Source organism: Chaetodon auriga, chromosome 17 (genome assembly GCF_051107435.1).
Source record: "Chaetodon auriga isolate fChaAug3 chromosome 17, fChaAug3.hap1, whole genome shotgun sequence".
NCBI classification, from domain to species: Eukaryota; Metazoa; Chordata; class Actinopteri; order Chaetodontiformes; family Chaetodontidae; genus Chaetodon; species Chaetodon auriga.
In genome coordinates this window covers 9,974,581-9,999,111 of record NC_135090.1, presented here as the reverse complement: position 1 = coordinate 9,999,111, position 24,531 = coordinate 9,974,581, and the positions used below count along the sequence as shown (strand labels likewise).

Genomic DNA, 24,531 nt, shown 5'->3' with positions numbered 1-24,531 from the left:
GGAACCAGAAGACAGTGGCGTGTACACACGTGGCGAAACATACAGTTGAAAAGGTAAAGGATTACCCAGTGTTCTGTGCTATTGACCAATAATAGTAGATAAGGTAGAAATTAAAGTTACGTAAATTGGTCTGTTTGTCTGTTGGTCCACTGACTGAAGGAAATATCTATCGCTATAGATTGCAGATTCATTATTGAATTCTAAGTGTCTGGGGGAGGGACTGAATTTGCTACTAATCTCCATTGCGGTTCTCGTAGCACCATGACTTATGTTAATGTATCAAAGACACACAGGAAGTTTCCATCATGTCGGTTTCCTTCAAACAAGAAGGGTCTCTGGAGAGTTTTAGCTGTCAAACAATGCATGCTGGAGGTCTGAAAATATGATGATCATGTTTCTTCAGAAATTGATTAATTGAAACTTGATGAGTTGAGTTACTCAGCAGTATGTTCATTCATCATTTCAAGTCAAAAGACTTGAAATGAATTAATGTCTGTAAGTTTTATTCAAACCAGAAATTTTAAGTTGAATTGGCTTACTAAGTACTAAAGTGGTAAGAGTACTAACAGTACTAAACTAATATCACTTCGGTGATCTCTTGACTTTTTAATCTGGCATAATTGATCCAATATTTTGCAGTTTGACCAAATACCTGCAAAACTGACATTCCCCTCTGCCTTTGCTGTACTTTGTAAACTGAGATGGTGGACATGGACAACATTATACCAGCTGCTCTGATGTTAGCATTTACCTCAAAGCATCACCGTACCTGAGCGCAGCCTAACAGAACAGCTAGCGCATCTTATTCCAGTGTAATCGGTTGATTGGCTACAGACATTACTATGTAGTAGGTAGTGAATATAGTGGGTGTATAAACATGTGCTTCATCATGTGGGCTCATTTAAAGTAAACACAGCTCCAGCAGCCATGTTGAGGTGACAGTTAAAAAAGCCACTGAGCCACTCTCTCAAAAGCTCTGTTCTTACTGAACTAATCACTACCAAATAAGCTGTTTCCACAGTGTGCACCTATATCAATAACTACATGAGCCGTCTTCAGCATCTTCAGCAGCAGACTGTAACTATCTTACAAAACCAGACAAACACCGAATACACAGAACATCTTTTATTTTAGGCTACAGCGTGACTGAGGATCTGTTTCACAGAGCAAAGACAAACTGTAGACACTATTACTGAATTTTACTAAAAAAAAAATGACAGTCCATGTAGATTCCTCTTCAGTACTACACAACAATATGAAATATACAGTATGTACATTTGTTCAGAGCAGGGAGGAACCGTTCCTCGCTTACACTTTACACAGATGTCGCACAAGCTGGGGGCAGGGGGATATGAGGACAGGCTTTCAAGTAAAAACGGCCAAGAGAAAGTGCCAGACAGTGAGAAGAACATTTTGTAGTGAAAAGAATAAAATTTTAACAGTGTTGGTCAGAAAATAATACTCCAATGGCTCGATAAGCAGATGCAGACAGCAGAGAAGAGAGGTAAGTTCAAAGGTATTCTGTAACTGTATCAAAATGGCCCGGCACATCGCACTGCGATGCGGACAGTGCAAAAATAATTAGATATATATCTCACAGTATTCAAACGGAAGAGCAGAACTGGCCGATCCAGTGACAGGTGTCTTAATGTTCTTACATGTACCAAAACAAATCAGATGAAACCACTGCTGACTCACGTGTTCACACATTACAAAATTAACTGAATGACTGAAAAATGACATGGCAGGTTCACTGAATGACACCACCTTCCTGCCACAAACACACAAATGTAACAAAACAAGCAAACTTCGAGCCCACAGTGCGGCCAGTTTTGGTTACCTTACATGTAGTGCTGTGAATATGGGAATTGTTTTCAGTGGAAAAAGGGTAACCTCGACCTCAACCTAAACAAATCCATCACTATAGTCAATCCGTAGAGTTGCTTATGTTTTTTTTTTTCTCTATCCTCTTTCATTTAACAGGGACAGGTCCAAGTCAGTCATAACAGGCAAAAAGCAAAACTTTGAACAATCATGCAGTTTTTTCTTATCAATCACCCTGAAATATCCCATATTACTTGCATTGTTATATGTAAACCTGGAGCTCCTTGTCCTACTTTTCATTTTCCACTCTGGCCTCTCGGACAAGGAGCGGAGTTCATTTGTCTCGAGATACTGATCTAATGTCAGTTTTAGCATTTCCCCCATGCAGAGGGGGAGCTGTGAATTGACAATATTATTCGGCTAATGCAATGAGAGGACATGTGCCAACATACAGTATGTGAATTAGATCGCAGATCTGCGCCTGAGGGCAAGGCCTTAGTCTCTCCTGAGCATAGTGGGATAAGGGGCACTGGGGTGTGTGGTTGTGTGTGTGTGTGTGTGTGTGCCTGTATGGTAACATCCCCCTCTATTCACTGGCCTTCCTCCTCACGTAGGAATTGGAAGACGGATGAGAAGTCCTTGTTAGCGTAGCCGCGGGAGCACATGACTCGGAAGATCTGGTGGGCGAGGGAACCCAGAGGGATGGGTGTCTTAGTGTTGGTGGCAGTGTTTTGAGCCAAACCAAGATCCTAGTAATGGAGGAGAAAGAGAGGCAGAGTGTCAGATAGGTGGACAAATCCAATAATCTATTTTTGTTTATCTAACGGCGGACAACTCTATGTAATTTGGTGTGTGGGATAGGACTGCCCAGGCTGATGTATGCAGAGCACGCACTGGAGTGTATTAATAGACACAAAGATGCACTAAATAATACACAGACACAGACTGACCCAGCCAATGCAGTGACAGTAAAATAAAGTGGCACACAATAAGTCACAGATGGGATGGTGAAGAGGAGAACAGGACTATCACACACACACAAAAGAACAGTTAAAAGTGAGACAAAGCAAATTACAGGGTTGAGAGACTGAGGAGAAAGAGGCCAAAAGAAAAAGAGAAAGTGCAGTAGTACTAGCTGAAACAGTTATTCAATTAGCTGATCAGCCAAAAATGAAATGGCAACAATCTAGATGAATCATTTAGGTCACATATCCTGGGAAAAACACCAAACATTTGCCGCTTCCAGCGCCTCAAATGTGAAGATTTGCTGCTTTTCTCTGTTTCATTTTATTGTAAAATCTGAATATCTTTAGATTTTGGTTTACTGCATGGAGTAAACAAGAAATTTGCAGTCAGCTTCAGCTCCAGGAAATTATATGAACATTTGCTCTATTTTGGGACATTTTATAGACTAAACAGAAACAAAGAAAACCTGACAATAAAGCCAAAAAAATGAAAAGAAATCAAGAGATAAATCAAAGGTTGTACCTTGGCCATTAGCGTGGTACCAAAGCCACCCTGGTAGTTGTTGGCTGAGGGGACTCCCTCCATGACACCGGGGACTGGATTATACGTGTCGCTGGACCAGCAACGACCTGAAGACATGTTGAGGATCTTTGCCAGCAGCTTGGGGTCCAAACCCAGTCTGGGAAAAGGAGAAGACAGAGGTCAGTGTCTCCCTCAGACCAGGCAACAGGGAAAACCATGTCGTCGTTAGTGTGAAACAGCCATGTCTGAAGTATTGTGTTTATTGACATACTGATCCTCTTGTATGAAGTGCAACATACATGTCTCATAAACAGGAGCATACATCTAATGTATCACATTCATGTGTGGAAGATGAATATTTTTTAGCCTTTTGGCTAACGTTCTAATCCAGAGCGACTCAAACTGCTTGTGATGACAGAAAAAGGGAAGAGGAATTCTGCCAGAAGTAGAACGGACATGGGACAGACGGGATGGAAGGTATAGGAGCGCTGATTATGGAATTAACTTCAAAATGGAGCAAAAGAGGAACATGGAAAAAGATGGGTGTGGGGCGGCTGGTGATTGTAGTGACCCCCATTGAACCTTATGCTAGGCTGTGACCATTCCTCAGTGTTAATGGCTGAAGGCTTTGTAATGCTGGCTAATGCAGTATTGATGTTTACCAGCACATCTATCCTTCATCATCCCTCTTTCATGAAAAAAGAAAGAGGAGGAGGAGGAGGAGGAGAAGTGGTTAAGCAGCACAGGGGAGCCATAAACCTCACTGTCAATGTACAGAAGTACGCTCTTACTTCCTTGCTGCCCCATTTTGCAGCAACCCACTTTCATATGCAAGAGGACAAATCTCCAGGCTATGAGAAGAAACAAATGAGAGCGAGAGGGTGCAGGCAGACAGAAGCAGGGAGTGAAACAAAGTGCCAGCCATTACAGTAAGGAGGGTGTAACTGTAGCGTCTGTGTCGGTCGTTCAATCTGCTTGTGTAGTGCAGCTTTTGTATATTAATGTTTTAAAGGCCAGTGTAAAGCTGACCACATCAAGCCATGGCTGCCTCCGTTCGCTGTTACTTACGGGCCTGTAACTCTATTCTGCTCTCAATATGACAATTAAACCATCATAGGTCCTTAAGGCCAACAGCCTCCCCCCCCTCCCTCCACCTGGCTCTCATTCTGCCATTACTACCACAGTTTTTATTAGCTGTCTACTAACTAATTAAGAATGGGAATTGCATTTACACTCTCTCCATGTCTCTCCCTCCTCCCTTACCCTTCGTCTCTTTTGTGTTCGCTCAGCCCTCTTGTGTTTTTTAACAAACTGTTTTGGAAATGTGGCATAAGTGGCACTACGTGCATGCGTGTGTGCGTGTGTGCTTTAGCTTGCAAATTTTTTTTAATGGCAGTCTCTCTGATGATGGCTTTTTTAGCTTATGTCTGTAAGCATCCCTACACCATCCTGCCTCCCTTCTCCTCCGCCCCTCATCTTCCCCGCTGACACCTCCCTGTCTGAGGACTCTGGGGGACATATGTTTGACATCTCGCACAAACCCCAGCTCCCCCAATCTCTCCATGCACACACACACACACACACAAGCAGGCAGCCCCTCCCTGCGTTCTGGGTCAGCAGCTGAAAAGGTTACTGGCTGAGCTACAATAAAGCGCGTCCGAGCGCGCAGATCGTTTGTTATAGCGACCAGAGACGCTGACGGGGAGCTGTTGTCCTCTGTTAACGATAAATCAATGAAGTTCCCCTCCTGCTCCCATCACACACACAACCGCTCACACACGCACGGCAGTGGTTATTAGCTGCCGCAGTGGTGTTGTTCCTCGCCTGCGGTAATTTGCGTGGAGAAGAGGACATGTCACGCTTTAACAAGATTGACATGGATAAACACACAAAGACACAGACGGTGAGAAGTACGTGTTGCTGTGTGACGCCGCTGCAGATTAAAGAAATGCAAGAGCGAGAGGGACGGAGATGAAAATAAGAGGGGAGGGTGTTTATGTGTTTATGCACTGAGGGAGCTCGAGCAGGTGGAGTTCATTTGCAGCGACGATATTAACTGTCTGTTTCATTGCGATTAGCTTCTCGTCCTCGTCTGATGCCACAGGAGAGGAAGCCCAGCCCGTTCCCCATTTATTATTACATTAAAGAGCTAACGAGCACATATACACACACACCAGCATTTACTGTCCCATTTATAGAGGCAACAAGCGCGTTTATCATCCAACTTTAATCTTCATCGGAACATATGTTCACAATTCATTTAAAAGCGGGCGAGATGTGTGTCTGTGTTCATGTGTGTGGTGGCAAACCTATTTCTGTCTCTCAACACAAAGGGTTGTGTCTTATTATACCCTTTGATTTACCCGTCATTCTTCCCATAAACTGAATAAAGAGGCAAATATGTGAGTGTCTGCTTGTGCTTCAATAACAGTGACTGCATGGCTTGTATGCATGAATGAGTGCAGGTACACAGGCATGCAAGGTGAACCGTAAGCTGTAAAAGCCTCATATCCCTCCTCGGGCCAATTGCCTCTCTCCTCTTCTTCCTCTCCTTTCATCTTCATGTGCATCATTAAAACTGCTACTCTCTGCAGCTTCTCATCCCCCTCGTTCACTGACTGGTTGGCTGCATGCAGAAATTACGGCCGGCGGAAAAGAGGCAGAGAGGAGAGACGAAGGGATTAAAAGAAAAGAATAAAATGAGGAGGTAAAGCAAATAGGGATGGGGGGAAAAAGCTGAAAGACAGGACTGCAGAAAGGCAGGGTGGTTGTGTATATGGGTTTGGGAGAGAGAGAGTGTGTGTGTGTGTGTGTGCGCGCGTGCTCATAATTGTCATGCGTGGCCATTCCTTGCACTAAGAGAACGTCACGCTCTGTTGGAGACGGCCCCAGCTTCCATCTGAGATCAACAAATTAGCTCCACGAACAGAGCTGTGTGTGTGAGTGTGTGTGTCAGCCGGCATGTACAGGTAAGAAGAAACACACGTATTTGAAGAAAGGGCAGCTCTATCAGGCCCAACTCCAGAATGATAAAATGTTATTGCCGTTTTCCTGTAAATTGGCTGTGAGCGCTCGGTCTCCTTTGTGTCGGACTGTGCCGCCCGTGTGTGCGCGCGCGTGTGTCTGTACACATACGCCTAAGAGAGCGTCCTCTCTGCATAAGAGACTGGGCCGCAATGCAGCATGGGAGATTTACGGGTGTGGGCTCTCTCTAAACGATGACAGTCTTTGTCAAACCCAATAACAAAGCCCTAGAGATTGACTAGTAAGAAGGAGGGAAACATGGGATCTCACACACACACACACACACACACACACATACACACACACATATGCACGCATGCATGTATGCAAACATGATCAAGACTGAACACAGGTCATTTTGTAAAGATGTAGGAAAATAATTCACACTCCAAGTGAAGGGATGCTGCACTTACTATTCCTGTCCTTTTTCATATACATTATAATGATGTGCACAGTGAGTAGAAGTTGTTGTAGTTTGGTGGAAAACTGCTGTCTTCAGTGTCTGTGGATGTAAATCTGTGTGTCCAAGTGTGTGTGTATGTGTGTGTGTGTGCCTCAGAGACAGTGTGGCAATGTGTAAATCTGCGTTGCTCCCTTAATGCCTCCATATTTCAGAGGCCTAGTGGGGGGATTTATGTGTGTCTGCTCATGCCAATTTTCCTCCTCTGTCTCAGCACAGATAAATCAGCTGCACTAACACAGCTGCACTGTGAGGAGAGCAATTCACGCACATGCATACACACATACACACACACGCAACTGGGTGCACACACCTTTTAAGTTGCAGAACCCATAAAAAAAACACATAATAGTCACACAGTGAGCAGAGGAAATGGTGTATTATTGACAGGGATACGTATGAACAGAGTAGATAATAAGGTGAAAAACTGACCTGATGGTTAAGGTAAGGTTATTCATGAGAGAGACAACCGACTACATCCCACCTCCCATCCCAAAAAGGGAGATTCTGAAGGGAATCTGTCCTATGATGAGCTCTGGATGCTAAGACACTTGTTTCACAACTGTCCAGCATCCTTCGGTGAGCCAGATATTTCAGATCACATCAAACTGCTTTGGTTTAACTCAAAGGACTTCATATCCCATCATTCTCAGCCCCCTGGCCAAACAGGTTCTGTGCCAGCACGAGGCATGATGAATGATGGGATTTCTAGGCGGTGCTCAGTGACAGCGTTGTGACAGGATGCTGGTGAGAGCTCAATCAGCAGATGTAAATCAGACTCTGTGGCTCCACCCCCTCATCCATCTCTCTGACTCGGGGCTGGGCTGACCCCTTCACACTTCCATAAACTACACTCACACACACACATTTCCAAACCTGTACTGAAGTAGTAAATTACTGCCACAGTTACAAACATATCACTGTTACAGTAATTGTGTTTATGGTGACGGCTATATCTAAGGGCTAGGCTGAAGTCAAATTCATGCGTGGCTGAAACGTGGAAGCCTCTAACGTGCCCCTTTTGAGTTCACGGTGCTTGTACTTAACAAATGTCTGGAAACTGAAAAGTCCTTGTTCCACATGCCTCAATGAGGAAAACGAACCGCACTGGATCTACTGGACCATGAGGTTACACCTCACACAGCTTCATCTGCATGTCAAAAACATGTTGTGTTTACTAGCTCATATTACATTTAAGGGTATAAGTTTAAGTTAGCTATATCCACTTTTAATATCCCACATTTCCCTGTGTCAGAATTTCTATCAGTGCGCTACCACTAACTGTTACAGCGGCATTAGCCTTGCTCATGTAAATCTAGTGTTTCATCCATGCTTTTTTCTTGAGAATACAGGTCGGAAGCAGCTTAGCATTGGCTGACAGTACCTGATGCCGAGGTTCATGGTCTCTGCGGTCCCAATCATCCCGATGGCCAGGAGCATGTTGTTGCAGATTTTAGCTGCCTGAAAAGGATTGACCAAAAAGCGGAAAAGGCAATTTTACTGTGTGTATATATGAGGAGGTTTGCAGAACAGGATGTAATACAGAATATAAACACATTTAAAGGTACATCATAACAGGCCCATAATCATAAGATCATCCAGCTTTGGAACACACTGCCTAGATATGTATTTAATATAAGCAACTCATGAATCGATTCCAATTCAGAGGGCTACGATGTGATGACAAAACAATTATCGATGCATCTTCATGCATCAAGATGCATGAAGATTTTTGATCTCTGTACATTATTCATTTGTTCTCAGTGTGTGACTACGTGGTACTTTTAAGCATATTTGGAAATATCCGTAATTCAAATAAACAGATGAATTTAGCATCCTTGTACTAAACTAACACAGACTTGCCCACTTTTCTCTTTAATTTTGGTCTTGTTGTAGAGTGTGGCTATCCTTGGCAAAAAAAATGTTGAGATGGTATGTTGTATCTCACCTCCAAAGTGTGCAACACAGCATGAAAACCCTGGTTCTCAGTGACTGAGTAGGGTTTAAAAGTTGTGATCAATTTAAGATTTGTTTTGCCCTTTCTGAGTTGGGTTTTAGCTTTAATATCACTTTTTCAACTGTTCTCTGATTGGCAGGAACTAAAACCGGCTGTCATTTCTTCAAATCCAGGAGGAAATGTGAAATACAGTTTCTCATGTTTGTTGTGTTCCCAAAATATTTTACTTTAGTTGAACACAACTCACATAGAATGCGGCTTTTGTCCAGGTCCCTTTTCCCTTCAACTTCAAAGACGCCAAAATGCCTCCATAGCTTGGCTTTTAAGTCAGTATCCAGCCGAAGTTGCTCACACTTAACCATCCTCACCAAAACCCAAGATGTAGCCCAGTTTAGAACGTAAAAACAATGCACATGTTTACGTTTAACCATCCATTTGGTTCAATAAGGAACATACAGCCCATTATCGTTACATGCAATCACAATGTCAAGAGTTGGGTTTGAACTTTCTGATCATTGATTTTCTGCAACAAGACATAATGTTTCCAGAGAGAATCGTGATGCATCTAAGAATTGATTTTTTCTCCCACCCTAATCTGCATGGAGAAAGTGTATTTCTACAGTATGTGTCGGTATATACAAGTATGTATGTATGTCACCCAAATGAGGGAAATTTTGCGAGTGAGTGAGTGAAGACACAGTTTAGAAAGCAGGGGGGCACATACTCTGTGTGTGTGTGTATATTGGCATGTCTTTACCTGTCCAGTGCCAACTTGTCCACAGTAGACAACATTGGCTCCCATGCAGGTGAGCAGTTCCTGAGCAGCATTGTATTCCTCCTCCACTCCACCGACCATGAAGGTGAGTTTGGCCAGGCTGGCAGCCCCGACACCTAAACACACAACACGTGTGCAAACACAGTGAAGGGGTTTACCAAGGTGTACACCTCCTGTACTTATGATACACATTAGACGTATCAATGCCTGGTTTTTGAAATAGTCTAACCTGTGTGAGCTGAATTTTACAAAACTCTCGATGAGACGAATCATAACTGAGAAAAAGTAAACAGGTGTATCCAATTAAAACATATGGATTTACCACACAAAAGAACATAATATATCAACCATTTGACTGTTTCCACACTACCAACTGTGTCTAAAAGGTCAGCTGTGCACTTTTCTGTGTGTGTGTGGGTGTGTGTGTGTGTGTTAAACTCATACTGGGACAGGCGTGTTAAGTAGTGGTGCACCAGAGGGACAGAGGTATCTTTAAAAGCCGATTGTTGCCATCATCCACTGCACAACCCTCGTGGGAGCCCTTGCCTTTTGTCCTGTCACCCTTACTCTCTCTCTCCCTCTCTCTCTCTCACACACACACACACACACACACACACACACACACACACACACACACACACACACACACACACACACACACACACACACACACACACACCAACAGCTGTGCCTGAGGCCAGCCCTCCTCATGGGGGTATCAGTGACAGGCGTGAGGGGTAATTAACTTTACACTTTATCATGTTCAATTAGGCGTCCCTCCCCATGCCTGATGGCTTAAGGAGCGTGCCATGTTGTAGGAGGCAACCTTACCCCCCCCGCGCCCCAACCACAGCCAATCCACAGGGTCCTTAATGCAGAAATAACCCCTTTTCAGAGTAGGCTGGACCCAGCCGGCCTGATTCTCCACTTCACTGTCCCTGAAATGCTTCATCGACTAGCCCCACAGAAACAGGAAATCCGGTGGACACAAAATGCATACACACACTCACGCAGGACAAAAAACGAAAGATGATGCTGATCTTGCAATACAGTACAGGTCACTTGATACAGTGGAAGTAAAAAGGCTGTGATCATGTATGCAAAATGACAGACTGTTCAGCTCTTCAGATGGGACGGGAGGGACGGAGAAGATCTCTCTTTAGGGTGTCGTCTAGCTCTAATGAAAGGCCTCTTAATAGTGAAAGCCTAATAATGTCAGTGTTAATAATTAAAAGGGAATTGCTGGGGACCAAACAGCTGAAATCACATTATCAGACTTCACTGCAGAGGCAGAGGAGAGGAGGCTTACTGTATATTTATATACCTCATAAACATAAATATACATCCCTTTCCCCCTCCCCCCTCTTTAATTGGCTGTGCTGTTGTCAACTGTATGATGATGCCACTACACTGTATATGTGTGTGTCAGCGCTGAGCTGTCAGAGGGTCATTAGGGCCATATAATGAAGCCCAGAGCCCACTCTGAGGCAGCTGCCTATGGACACACGCTCACCATAAGGCCGCCACACACACCAATCATACACACATATGGTCCACAGACCATGGACATGATAGATTCAGTTCCCTTCCTGTTACTTTATGTTGTCTTTATTTTTTTTAAATCACTCACAGGTCTCATTTAACATATCAGAGTCTACTTTTACTTTAATACAATGACATTTTTATTTAGTGGCACAGAGATGGTTCACATGTTGTCTGCTTGACCAGCTTTAGTCAGCAATCACAGTTAAAGAGCGTTTCATCATCATGCAGTAATTCTGAAATAAATAAAATCTCAAGTGGAGTTTTCTTTAATTACAGCGAGTTGTAAAAGTTCAACTTGTAGTATCCCCTTTTATTAACATTTCATTTACTAGCTTTCAAGTTTCAGGCTGATCGTCTCCCTCTCGCAGACAAATACAAACACACACACATAGAAGGAGCATTGTGACAACTGTGCTGGTTCATTAGTGGAGATCACTGTTCGCGGACGACTAAAGAGGAGATTATTGATATCACAGTCAACGTGCTGATCAATATATGTCACTAAGGAGAGAAAGAGGGAGAGCAAGACAAAAGAGAGCAAGAGAGAGAGAAGTAGAGAGAGATGTAGAGACGACAGCAGAGGAGGAAAACGATCTTTCTCTTCCTACCTCCCAGCATCCCTCCCAACTCTCCCTCCCTCAAATTAACTAATCACCCATAATAAGCTCTTATGATCTGTAGTGGATTTCTATAGGCAGTGACACCGGGATGATGGAAGATCCTTGTTGGTGGAAGAATAACACATCATTAGCATAACAATATGTGTGTGTATGCGTGTTGGGGGTATCAGTGAGTCTGTTCATTGTGCATGGGCAAAAGTGCATTTGTGTTTGCGTGTGTGACGCGGAATCCTACGACAGTGTCTATGTAGTGTGTACGCTTTTACCATGTGTGTGTTTTTGTGTGTGTGTGTGAGGGGACATCCCGCTCTCGGACTGGTCCTGTCAGAGACGGATTAAAGAGGAATCCTAATGAGGCTTCCTGAGCGCCGGGTCCGCCCGGCTCATCCATCCCTGCGGGAGTGACAGTCCTGGATCGTTAGCACTGCACAACTACACAACGCCCCCTAGGGGGGGAGCCAAGGTGTGTGTGCGTGTGTGCATGTGTGTGTGTGTGTGTGTGTGTGTGTGTGTGTGTGAGGGATGGGGGGCACCTATGATAGAAGATACAGGGTTGAGAGATGCAGAGGAAAGAGTAGAGGAGGGACAAAAACGCTAAAAAGACATGCACAAGAGAAAAACTTCTGCATATAATACCGCACCAAATACTACTTAATAAATTCAGGATGATATAATTATGCCAGAGTGCTAAAAACAGTACATACTGCCACTTCTTTCATGGAAAATGACAGCAGATCCAGAATAAAGACAAAAGTGCCACTCCAGTGTGTAGCAGGCGATGCTTTCATGAGAAATAATTCCCTTGGGAAAGAACCACCTCTCTTCTATGTCACTTTCTCTCAGAGCAAGTTCTGGTTGGCTGAGTAGTGGGTGCCCACGTTCTCACCCCCAAATCACCCAACGCAAATATTCTCAGAGCATGCTGAATCTGGCTGGACTATTAATGAGCTACTCTGTGGCTTTTACTGTGTAGAGTGCAAGGGTGAGGAGGAGGGGAGGAGAATCAAAGTGGCTCCTACAGTGTGTTGTATGACGTACGAGGAGGCGCTGCACAGTGTGTATATCTGTGTCTCCCTGTGAGTGTGTGTGTAGTCGTGTGTGGCCCGTGCGCAAGTTAGCTTCCAATCCAATTTCAGACACACACAGAGACATCTCCTTCCTCTGATCTCCTCAATTAACAAGGTCCAAGTTAATAAGCAGGCAATCAAGCACTATTAGGACAGATGCTTAACAGCAGGATTCGACAACAGGCATTAACCATGAACATAAGAGGGAGCAGCCGGTGGTGTGAAGGCAAAGGAAGATCAGAGAAACAACTTTGGTTTAGCGTGTTTGTAGCGAACACTGAATTCATTAGCACTTCTTTCATTACACACAAAAGGATCAACCAAAGCAATTCATGACAGCCTTAGAACCTTTTAAACTAAGGCTCTTTTTGAAGTGGTGGATGTACATACAAAGTAAGTGAGAATGTCTGTGTACATGTGCATGCAGTATCTGTGTGTGTGTTCCCTGTGTGTGTGTGTGTGTGTGTGTGTGTGTGTGTGTGTGTGTGTGTGTGTGTGTGTACCAGGGGCAGGTGCAGATCCCAGAGCCGGCCGCCAATAAGACGTCAGTTAGAGCTTCTGAGGCCGTGTCTCAGAGTTACGAGCCGCATGTAAACCAGTAGGCACTTTTTATTGGTGGTGGGTTTAAATTAAACTACATTTGTGAATATGAGGCTACGCAAACAACACACATAGTTGCAGACACACACACAGACACAAAAAAGGGATGTTCCCAGAGTTTGGTAATGAATGACGCATTTGACAATGTGCCACAACCCTGCTTTCTCCCCCCCCCAGAGAGCATAGGGAAAAACACTTCAAGCAAAACAACACCTATAATATCATTAGAGCTCCTCCAAACACCTCATTTCCTAAAATGATAATGTAACTGCACTCACTTCGAGAACGCCAGCAGAGATTTAGGGATACGCCAGATTTCATGTCACACCTTCAAGTCCAAATGCAGCTGGTGTAAACAAACTCCGGCTTTGGCAATATACTACACTGTTTGCTCCTAAGTTTTTAACTATGCGCACATGTAAGGTTAAGGTTTTGGCTCGGCTGCAGTCATCTATAATTCAGGCTGAAAAGAGCTTTCACACTTTACAGTGTAACAGCCTTGAGTCAATGGGAGATGACTGCATGCAGTGTAAGCCAGTGGGGGTAGGATGTTTACAGGCCAACAACGCAGCCTCATGTGGTCCACCATTATAATTACACCCAAGGGCAGATCTTTTTCTAAAACAAATTAAAAACCCAAACAGGCCCCGTAAAAAGCATAACGGATATCAAGTAAATACGAGAAACGGTACGAGGGTGCGCTTTAACCAAAATCGCTCACACACATATAAAACAAAAATCAGCACTTTCAATAGTTTATCTGCCAACTTTGCTAATGCTCCTCTGTTATGTTAAAAACAGACTCTTTATCGGCTCCAGTTAACGAGCGCAGAGCCATGAGAACTGACTTTTGCACACAAATACTCCATGAGAACCTCGACCGTGAAGGCGACTGGAGAAAGTTTGGGTTTGGGGAAAAAACACAGAAAAACAAGAGAAGACTTAATTCAGTTTAGAGACGTCAACAGTTTCTTGTATATAAACATTGCTACAATCTTAAGGGTTTAGTTTGTAGTGCCTGTCCATTGACCGCCAGGCCAAGCCTCCTCCTCCTCCTCATCATCATTATCATCATCATCATCATCATCAGTAACTGCTCTATTCTGTAGGGGCGAGGTTGGTCAATGGTAGGTGACAGAGGCTGGAGGGAGCAGGAGAGATACACAATCAATCCTTTCCCTGGCCCAATGAGACTCATCTAGGATAGAGCAAGTTAATAATGATCCCCAATTAGGCTGTTAGCAGGCAGGGACACAAACACACACACACACACAGTCACTCACATGGTTGCACAAACTGTCTGTCATACATAGCGCTAATTCGCTTTAAGGTTGAGTGACACGCGGTGTGACGTTTAGGCTACATTTGACGGACAGAGACTTTTTGTATGACTCATACACCAGCTGACTACTTGCCTGCACACGCACAAACACACAGACACACACACACACACACACACAGAACAGCTGACATAGGGGCAGGGATGTGAGAGCCAGTCCCCAGCTGCTGTGGGTCTACCTCCATCTGGAACATGGGCTAGAGCCCCCCGTCACCAGCCCTCCATCATCACCATCCCTGGTCACTTTACTGCCCTGCACCCTCCCTCCCACTCGTCTCCCCATTCCCCCTCTATGTCACCAGAGCCCGTCAGTGAGAGGCTTGTTATGCTAATCTAGTCTTTGGACCGCTGACGCTCTCTAGTAGTGGTAAGCCATCAACATGACAGACTGCGACAGCACCACCCCCTGCCCGTCCAAACTGATTCCTTAACTCAGTGTCAGAGAATCATCAGTAACCTTCACTAAACGGCCATCAGGTTCCCAGACTCATCTTCTCAATTAATCCCATTCTCAGACTGGATTAGGTTGGCCTGATTGCTCCCCTGCTCCTTCCTCCTTCCAGACCTAACAATGGCAGGTTTTACACGGACAAGTTCGGTTGGTTTTAGGCTTCCAAAATCACTCCCTATTTGCTAATTCCACTATATTTACTTTCGAGAGTCCCAGTTCTCCGTGTCAATCTTATGCACAATGTTCCCACAGGGAAACGGAAAAGTATCCATAGTCTGTTCACTACTTTTTTCTAAAGACCCCAAAATGAAATGCTTCGACTTTGATGAATGTGGACATTATGTAGGGAGTATTGAATGAGAGAAAAAGGGGGTAATTTCAGTCCTGGTGACAACAGAGCATGGTTTATACTAGAGCTGAACGGTATGTCAATTAATAGATTAGATGATCAACAGAAAATTAATGAACTACTTTGAAAATTGATTATTTCTTTAAGTATTTGCTCAAGCAAAAATGGCAAACATCTTATTTTATCTAATCAGATAAAAAAGGAACGCCATCTTCTGTGATAATGAACTGAATATCTTTGGGTTCTGGATGGTTGGTTGGATGAAACAATCACCTTGTGGTTGAAGAACCTGTGATGGACAGTTTTCAGAATTTTTTGGACCTAATGATAAACGGATGAATTAAGAAAATAATCAACATATTAATCAGTAATGAAAATAACTCTTAGCTTTACTTTTTGGAACCATAATTCCTTGGAAAAACTGGGAAACTCTTAGGCTATGTGTGTGCTAATCACTTTACTTCAGACTGCTTTGAGGGCCAACACAAAGCAGGATTCGGTTTAAAACTGAAGCTTAAGTCAAACTTCGAACCTGTAATTTTTGACATTTTTATGTTCCTTAACTGTTTATTCTGCTGCTTAGCCTTTTGTATTTGGCGTTAGCATGTTCCGTGGCTAGCAGCATCTACTGTGTACCCACACGCTGGAGCAATGTTACTGTATTTAATACTGAGGGTCAGTCAAGAGAAACTGTGTGAACATTAAGCCTCATTTGAAGCAAGGTAAATAACCACAGGAGTAGCTTGGATGTGGGACACAGTTTTTTCAGGTTGCTGTTTGTGTCGTCACACACAGCCAGAGCTAACGTTATCTCCACACTTACTACTGCAACACAAGCTCAGCTGGCTTGTTGTTACAGGGAAGCTCCCTCTCTGCTGTGTGCTGCATGGGGATGTGCGTGTTACCGTATGTAAATGTACTTGATAGACATGACCCGTGGTACACTGACTACTGTACTTAGATGATGTACTTTGGGTTTCCTGACAAATAAATGCTGTTGAGATGCCTCATGCCCCCCTTGTCTGACTGCGTTTTCTAATTAACCTGCATTATGGGGCAGGTTCTTCCTTCCAAAACACGCCTAAATCTCATTATCATTCCTATCTGGAGCTAATAAACAAATCCATTTTTTTAAAATCATTTTTTCTTTCCCAGGATATGTTGCTTTACATTGTTAACAGAGTGAAAAGAAGTGGAATAATGCTTTGAGTGAAGTATTCTTTCTATTTTTGTAATACTGTGATATAGTACCGGCGCAAAAACCAACAAAAAAACACACTGTGATATAAATTTTAGGTCATATTGCCCATCCCTAACATCTACTCCCTCTCACTGAAAAATCCAGAATCTAATCCTACTTCCCTGAAAAGTCCATTCTCAGTGTTCTTGGGGGTTAAAGTTCCCACACCATAGTTGTAAATTCTATATTGGACAATCGATTTGCTTCACGTCACAAAATCCTGCTCATACATCCACGTCTTAAACTCAAATTTGAGATGAGCCCAGAGAAAACGTCCCCCTTCAGCAGATGAATGTGGAAACAGCCTTCTCCTATCAAACTCTGCCCGTGGTTGAAAGCTCCAGAAAAAGGATTGTTTAGTCAAACTATCACCTCTAAGGTCCAGAATGAACGTTAATGCTTTAAACTAAACAACTTTAGGCAACCAGCGAACTAAATAATGTAATAATGACCTTCTGAATGAACCTCAAGTCTGACTATTTGTTAATTGTAAGAAGAAGAAGAAGAAGAAGCCTCAGGTCCTGCGTGCCTCGAGGGAGAAATAGAACCTCCATCAGTCAGCAAAGGAGTGGATTGGCAGCGTTGACTGACGAACAAACTGGTGCCAGCATTGGCTTGAACAAGCTCCTACAGGCTGGAGGATGACGTTCAAACTGTCTGCAAATGACACACTGCAACACTCAAGCTTCACTTTATGTGGTATGGATATGATTAGAGTGGTGTTGAGACTCAGCCTAAATAGGTAGTTAGCTGAGGATTATAAGACCTCGCAAACAAGCAACATTAGCCTGAGTACCCATGGTCCCACAACAGCTAGGCTCCTTCTTGCTTTCATTTGCAGCCATAGCTGACTTTCCCAGCACTGGGAAAAACACAATGAAAGGTTTTTTTAGGGCCTTTTTAAAGCCATCGTCCGTTAGCAATGTGGCAGCCCACCATGGGCACACAGACACAAACACAGGCATTCTGGGTAATTACTGCTAACGACCCCGCCGCTTGTTAGCCAGACCTCCTATTTTTGCCATCGCTGTGCCAACACCCTGGGCCTGTGACATCAGAGCTTGTTTTGTTGTGGGTCAACTTTGCATGCGGACGCTTTTAATGACACCAGACAGTGGTAGTAGTGTGTGTGTGTGTGTGTGTGTGTATGTATGTGTGGGTGTGTGTGGGTGTGCAAGGAAATGTTAGCATGCCTGAAGAGCCAGTGTCTAAGTTAATATAAGTGTGTCTATGCAGGAAAGTTATTGCACAGAGATGACAACTCTGCATGGATGTGTATGTGTGTGTGTGTGTGTGTGTGTGTGTGTGTGTGTGTGTGTGTGTGTGTCACAATGGACACAGCTGGGTCAAGCAGGGCTAAAGCCAAGACACTGGTCAATGTGCAAGAACCAAAGCCAGAAGGGTGCCCATGAGAAGAAAGTGAAAGTTTTTTTTGATTGCTCTTTTTAAAAAGGGTTATGACTCCGCCATTCAGATCCCACGGTTGGCTGCCAAACCTCTGGTGACGCACACAACATACACACACACATTTCTGTGTAAAATACACCACCTCACACACCACTCATACACGAAAGGATTCAGTTTATATCAAAAAAAAAAATCTAAATTAAAAATGAAAACAAATGCAGAAACCACAAAAAGAACAGGCTGTCTGCAAAAGTTTAAGAGTTCGAGAGATCACAGCAAGTCTGTGCTGAGTGTATTGTTATACTCAGTGAACAAAACCCATTTTGATTGGACAAAGCCTAAATCAATACAAGCTATAATAAATGATATCAATTAAATATGAATATGATATTATATTGTTTCCTGTTTCTGGAGTCTGTCTGAGACAACGGCTGCTGTTTGGAAGTATTTTCTATTTTACCTTTATGCTATATTGCATTTTTAATTTGTGAACATAAAGTATTAAATATGAGAATTACTAAGAGCTGATTTCACTCATACTTTCCTCTCTTGGCCACACATACACAAACCTCATGAGTATGACAATGCCCATTTGGGTAGGGTGCCATCTCCTGGTTGGAAGAGAGCATGTAACTTCACATCCCACCTAGGGATGAGGAAAGTGGGGTGAGGGGGGTGGGGACGGGGGGGATACAGGTCTCTGCAATTTCCCGTGAAGTTGCCACAGGATGAAACCCTCTTTCATGACCTTTATATCGCACAGGTTTATCCTGGTTCATCAAGGTCACACCATCACCACCCACTTCAGAGTGGGGCTGAATGTCTCAGACTTATTAGGGCTGTAACTATTTCTGTTCTTATCAACAATTGTTTGATTCATTTTTAAATTAGCAGATTCATTGTTTTGTCTATAAAACTTCAGAGTCCCACGTGACATCTTTAAATGACTTTTTTTTGTCCAACCAACAGCCCAAACCCCAAAGATTTTCCATTTAGAATAATACTAAACAGAGAAAATTACATTTCAGAAGCTAAAGCTATTGAACGTTTGATATCTTTGCATCATAAATAACATTAATTGATCATCAGAATTATAACTCATTCTCAAAATTGCTTGTTTCTTAATTGTTAAACTGGCCGTATGCACTTATGGATATGACTCGTGGCTGTCTCGAAGTGACACTGGGTGGGCGGGTGCAGCAGCAGTGTGCGTGTGTGAAGTAAGTGTGTCTGCAGAGCAAGCTGCAGAGGGCAGAGGTAGCAGGTAAATCATTGGTCATCTCAGGCTAGTAAAAGAGGCTTAGTTAAGAGACAGGAGAGGAAGAACCTTCACAGAGGACTGCACACACAAACTGTCCACTGTCTATAGTATGTAAACAGTGTGTGTTAAGAGAGAGTAACAGGCTTAAGGCTCTGATCTCGCTGACTGCAGTCAGTCTGTTCTCCAGACGCCAGCTGGTAAACATGCCAGTGTGGGCCAAGTCTGTGTTTGTATGGGAGAGGGCGGGAGCTACACTGGGTATTGTGCGTGAATGGTGTAATAAAAAGCAAACAGAGTACATTCAGTGCTAGTACTAGTACTCTGATGTGCGGGAGTGTCACGATGTAGCATATCTTACCTGCATACCTGAGTGAAAAGAACCGTGTGTGTGTCAGAGTGAAAAGAGAGAGAGACAGAGAGAGAAAGACAGAGAGATGGACAGTTTTACTGCAATGTGTCTCCTTCATGTCTTATCTCCCTCCTCTCCTCTCTCGCACTCCATGTGAGGCGCAGTTTCTCTCCTCTTTATGACTCTTTATCTGACATGAAAGGCACTAACATGGGATACCCGCCATTACGGCTCCATCAACATGAAAAGCTCTGACACGGGATTCTCCACCGCGGCTCAGCCCATTAAGGACGACTGGTGATCCTGTGCTCTGTCAAGAAGCCGTCACAAGCAGACAGCACCGACATAATGAGGACTTAAAACCTTAACCTTGCCTTTAAGACCCCTGGTCAAAAGCACCAATAAAACCTCAAGAGGGCACCTACTGGCTGTCCCACTCAGTAATTACAACCCATGTCCTAGCACTAACCCAAAAGGTCCCATAGTTTAGATATACAAAAGACTGTAAGACAGTTCAGAAATAAGACTGAGGGGTCATAGGCCTAACACTATGATTGGTATTCTCAAATGGACAAACTAGTGGTCTAAATCTGCTTTTGATACTGCCACCTCCACCTGTTCTTATCTCTTAATAGAATGCCTGACAAGGGACACTGGTGTGAAAGAGAGAAACAAAGCCTTCAGTACCATTTACAAACATGTAGGTCCCCTTCAAACACATTACCTCCCGACACTGGAGCATCCATGAACACGGCCCCCATCTTCTCTGCAGCGACCGCCATCTCTTTTGAGACGGAAGGGTCGATGGTGGAGGAGTCGATCAACAGCGTGCCCTTCTTCACCTTCCTGAAGAGTCCGAGACAAAAAGCATTCAAACATTTTGTCTGGCTAAGCCTTTCTGTTTGTACATTAAGCACCTTGCAACTGTGCTGATTCTTTAAATAGAGGCAGGGTGGGGTTGTATGAATGTCAGAAATGTGACACACAGAGCCTGTGATAGTAAAGTTTGTTTACTTGAGGATGCCATTTGGGCCTGTGTAGACTTCTATGACGTTGGGACTGGAGGGTAGCATTGTGATGATACGGTCTGCTTTCTCCGCCACCTCTGCTGGAGAGTCTACGACCTGAATATTGGATCCATCGTTACACAATATCATCATGGCATCAACACAAAATAAACGTCTTCATGAACAAATGCATGCACATATTTCAGTTTCAATGAAGAAGTGGAAAAATTTTGCATTCACTAAACATTCAAACGTCCACAGGTGTCATTGACTGAGTGTTACCTGGGCACCAATGTCCTGCAGCTCCTTGCAGGACTCAGGGAAGACATCGGTGGCGATAACAGGATAACCATTCTTTAACAGGTTTTTGGCCATGGGACTGCCCATGTTCCCCAAACCAATAAACCCCACTGGTGTTTTTGAGGCCATTGATCGTGATGACACTGAAGGGGGGATGATAAAGATGCCATTAGAGGTGTGAGAAAAAAAAAACACAAGGTATTTGTTTAGTAATACAAATACATCACAAACAGTTCAGAGAGGCTATAGACAAAACTTGTGAAATCACATACAGTAGCTATCTGCAATAACATAATTTTACTTGCGATAATACAGCTGATTGTTTTTTTTTCTGCTTACCCAATAAAGACAAGGCAAGTGTATTTGAATGTCAGAGGAAATTCAAAGTGCTTTACATACAATTTACATAATGAGTAGGGCTATGAAAAACTTGGGCCCCTATGGCTAATGAAGGAAATGCTCTCATTAGAATCAATGACAGCAGAGCAAATCTTAATGCTGTAACTTACAACCAGCTTTTGGCAGTCTGGCCAAGCTATTAAACACTGCTGCCTCAGCCAAGGTCCAGCCAGGCTAACAGATACTAAACAGAGCAAGGTGACCAGACTACAACAACAGGATTAGGCCTTGGTAGTGAAGCCCAAACATAAAGCGTTACCTGAAATTCAAGCCCTCAGCTTACACTGCAGATGCTACATTGCCTTTACTTCAGTAAGGACACTTTTAACAATACCTTCAAGAGGATTCAGTATTCTCTGACACTGGCCTAAAATTACCAAAACAAATACACTTTGTTAAGGTGCTGCTTCCTTTGCGTGGAATAAGATTTGTGTAATGGGACGCCAACATCTTGTAAGATCAAGGAGTATCTCTGATGGTGCATGATGCACGACATAAAAACAAAAACAGGTGCCTCCTCCAGACAGATATGTAGCCTTAGTGTGCTCTCTGTCCTTACAATGCATAACTTCCACCAGTCAATTAGAACTGAAGAAGCTCTTTACATGACAGGTAAAACATTTTCACATTTCTACAACCATGTCCAGTCACTCTTGATCGAACCCTCCTCGGATAACCATGACCTGAATGACTGAGGATCTTCACAGAGATCTTTCAGTCAGTCTGGGAATATTGTTCCCGGACTTAAGGCTGATGACACATTTCAGATTTCTAACATAGTTTTTTCTCCAATCCTTATTTTCTCCATTGAATTGCACATGGTGAAATGAATGAACAAATCATCCGCTGTTCCATTTTGCAGTCTTAGATAAAAATGTGAGTGCTATAACTAAGTGAAACTTTAAATGAAAGGCAGATTTGCAGGCACTCCTCAGTTTTGAAGCTAATTATGAATTTTCTGCAGGTTACACCGCTTCCTTGGGTTGTATACTCAACAAATATAAAACAGTACAATGACATTTTTGTAATTACTTTAACTGGGGCTGTGACTACTATTTATATCATATTACCAATTAAAATGTTGAGTAATTTTTCTGATTTGTTGTTTAGTCTATCATTTCTGCAATTTCTCTTCAAATCATGTATTTTTGTTCAAGAAACAGTCCAAAACAATGCATAACTGTATTCAGTTTACAATTATTCAAAGCAGAGAAAATCCTCACATTTGAGAAGCTGAAATCAGAAAAAATGTTTGCAGTAAAAGACCTATTATTTATTTTCTCCCAATTAATATATTAATTTATCATTTCTACACTAATTTCAATCTTGGTATGTAATATTAGCACAACTATTCACTGATTCACAGATTGATTGATTTGAATTCTGAGTTTTGAAAGGCAGTGGAGGGGTTAAGTTTTCAGGTAATTTGTCTATTTCTGCTGTGAAGATTTAATACTTGGCAACGAGCGATTTTAGAGCTGCAACGATTCATCAATTAGTTGTCAACTATGAAATTAATCACCAACAATTTTGATAACTGATAAATCACTGAGTATTTTTTTAAGGAAAAGTTTCTTAAATGTTTTCTTAAATGTGGATATTTTCTGGTTTAATCCTGTGTGACAGTAAACTGAATATCTTTGGGTTGTGGACAAAACCTTTGGCTTAAGGAAACACAGACAATATTTTTTTTTAACAATTTTCTGACATTTTATAGACCAAACAACTAACAGATTATTCAAAATAAATAAATAAATAAAATAAAAAAAATCATTAGTTGCAGCCCTGCACAGTTCATCATCTATTTATAGACGTCTATTTATTTTGATACAATAATAACCTCGCTTGTTATGTTCACACATGTCAACCGACAGTGGGTACACTGGGCTTGGAGCCATGTCTGCTTTGTGAAGGTATTGCCAGAAGAGAAGGGGAAGTTCTGGATTAGACATTTTAGAGGAAAAACCTTCAGGTTTTTTTTTCCTGTAGACAAACTGAACCAATGACATGCAATGCTACAACATATTAAAGAAAAATATAATAACGGATCACACGACCGACCCTTCCAACGGCAGAGAGCTACATGCAGTGAGACAAGGGACAGTGTAATTATAATATCATGTTAATGGACCTTAATTTCAAATAGCATCTTAATTAGGATCACTCAAACCAACACTCCCTGTTGCTGATTCAAAAAACACTGATGTGTCTGCAATCTTTGGATGGGCAAGGAGGAGTGGACACAGGAGGCGTTGTGGCAGTGATGCAAGCTTTGAAGGTGTCCAATGTAAAACGAACTGTTGTTTTGAGAATAGCAGCACGTTAAGGCTAATGCAATCAGAACCCAACATGGGTCTTATACACAGCCAACGAGAGTTCTATAAAGAAATCATTCCTTTAAAAGTAGCTGTTACTGTCATAACGCTCATTTCCATTCAGCACATTGTCCGAACATACCGCGTGATTGAACACCCCACAGCAGGTGGCTAACTCAGGGACACTGTGTCCAGACTTAAACAAGTAACTAGCTAGGGCAGCCACTCTTCATACTTTGTTCAGAGGGCTAACGTGCTAGCTAGCAGGCTGGAGCAGGGAAACTCCGCTTACATTTTCCTCTGAACGCTCTTAAATGGAAAAAACGGCACAAGAAAACTGACAACATAAGCGAATACGTTACCGAAGGCACGGTCGACATGCTTATTCCACCTTAACAATAAATGTCGCGACCCTCTAAACAACGCAGCCATGCTTCTCTCCCCTTGACCTCGGCGTATGGTGACAGCTGTCAAGCCAGGAAAGCCAAACGGAACTGTTATGATTGACTGTGATTTTCGCCAATCACAGCTCTCGGTGAGCTTCCACAGCCAATAGAAACGAGGCAAAGGCGGGATATCCTGTGCTTTTACTTAATTCCCTTTAGCCGCTTCTGTGAGTTCAGTGTCCTCTCTAAATTGTTAAGAACGCAAAAATCCATTTATTTAACAGCAATAAATTAACTGTACACCCTATATTTTGCTTTGCAGTGAATGGCACAGTCCGAGACTGCCGAACATCTCCACAGTTGTCCTG

At 42.9% G+C, this 24,531-nt stretch overlaps 1 protein-coding gene across 1 annotated transcript; it reads right to left on the bottom strand.

The window, feature by feature from the left end:
• Positions 1-1,110: 1,110 nt before the first annotated feature.
• Positions 1,111-24,269, bottom strand: LOC143335197 (3-hydroxyisobutyrate dehydrogenase, mitochondrial-like). Its single transcript, XM_076754439.1, has 8 exons — positions 24,140-24,269; positions 21,046-21,206; positions 20,771-20,880; positions 20,481-20,602; positions 9,511-9,644; positions 8,181-8,257; positions 3,313-3,469; positions 1,111-2,573 (listed from the first exon to the last, which is right to left on the bottom strand). Exons 1-8 carry the CDS (start codon positions 24,207-24,209, stop codon positions 2,415-2,417), a joined length of 990 nt encoding a protein of 329 aa, XP_076610554.1. The 5' UTR covers positions 24,210-24,269; the 3' UTR covers positions 1,111-2,414.
• Between the last annotated feature and the right edge of the window lie 262 nt (positions 24,270-24,531).

Coding starts and splice junctions, on each gene's coding strand:
- LOC143335197 (XM_076754439.1), bottom strand. CDS start 24,209: ATGGCTGCGTTGTTTAGAGGGTCGCGACATTTATTGTTAAGGTGGAAT. Junction 20,881..21,045: donor TGCAGGACATTGGTGCCCAG/GTAACACTCAGT, acceptor TCCAATATTCAG/GTCGTAGACTCTCCAGCAGA. Junction 3,470..8,180: donor ACCATGAACCTCGGCATCAG/GTACTGTCAGCC, acceptor TCCTTTTCCCAG/ACTGGGTTTGGACCCCAAGC.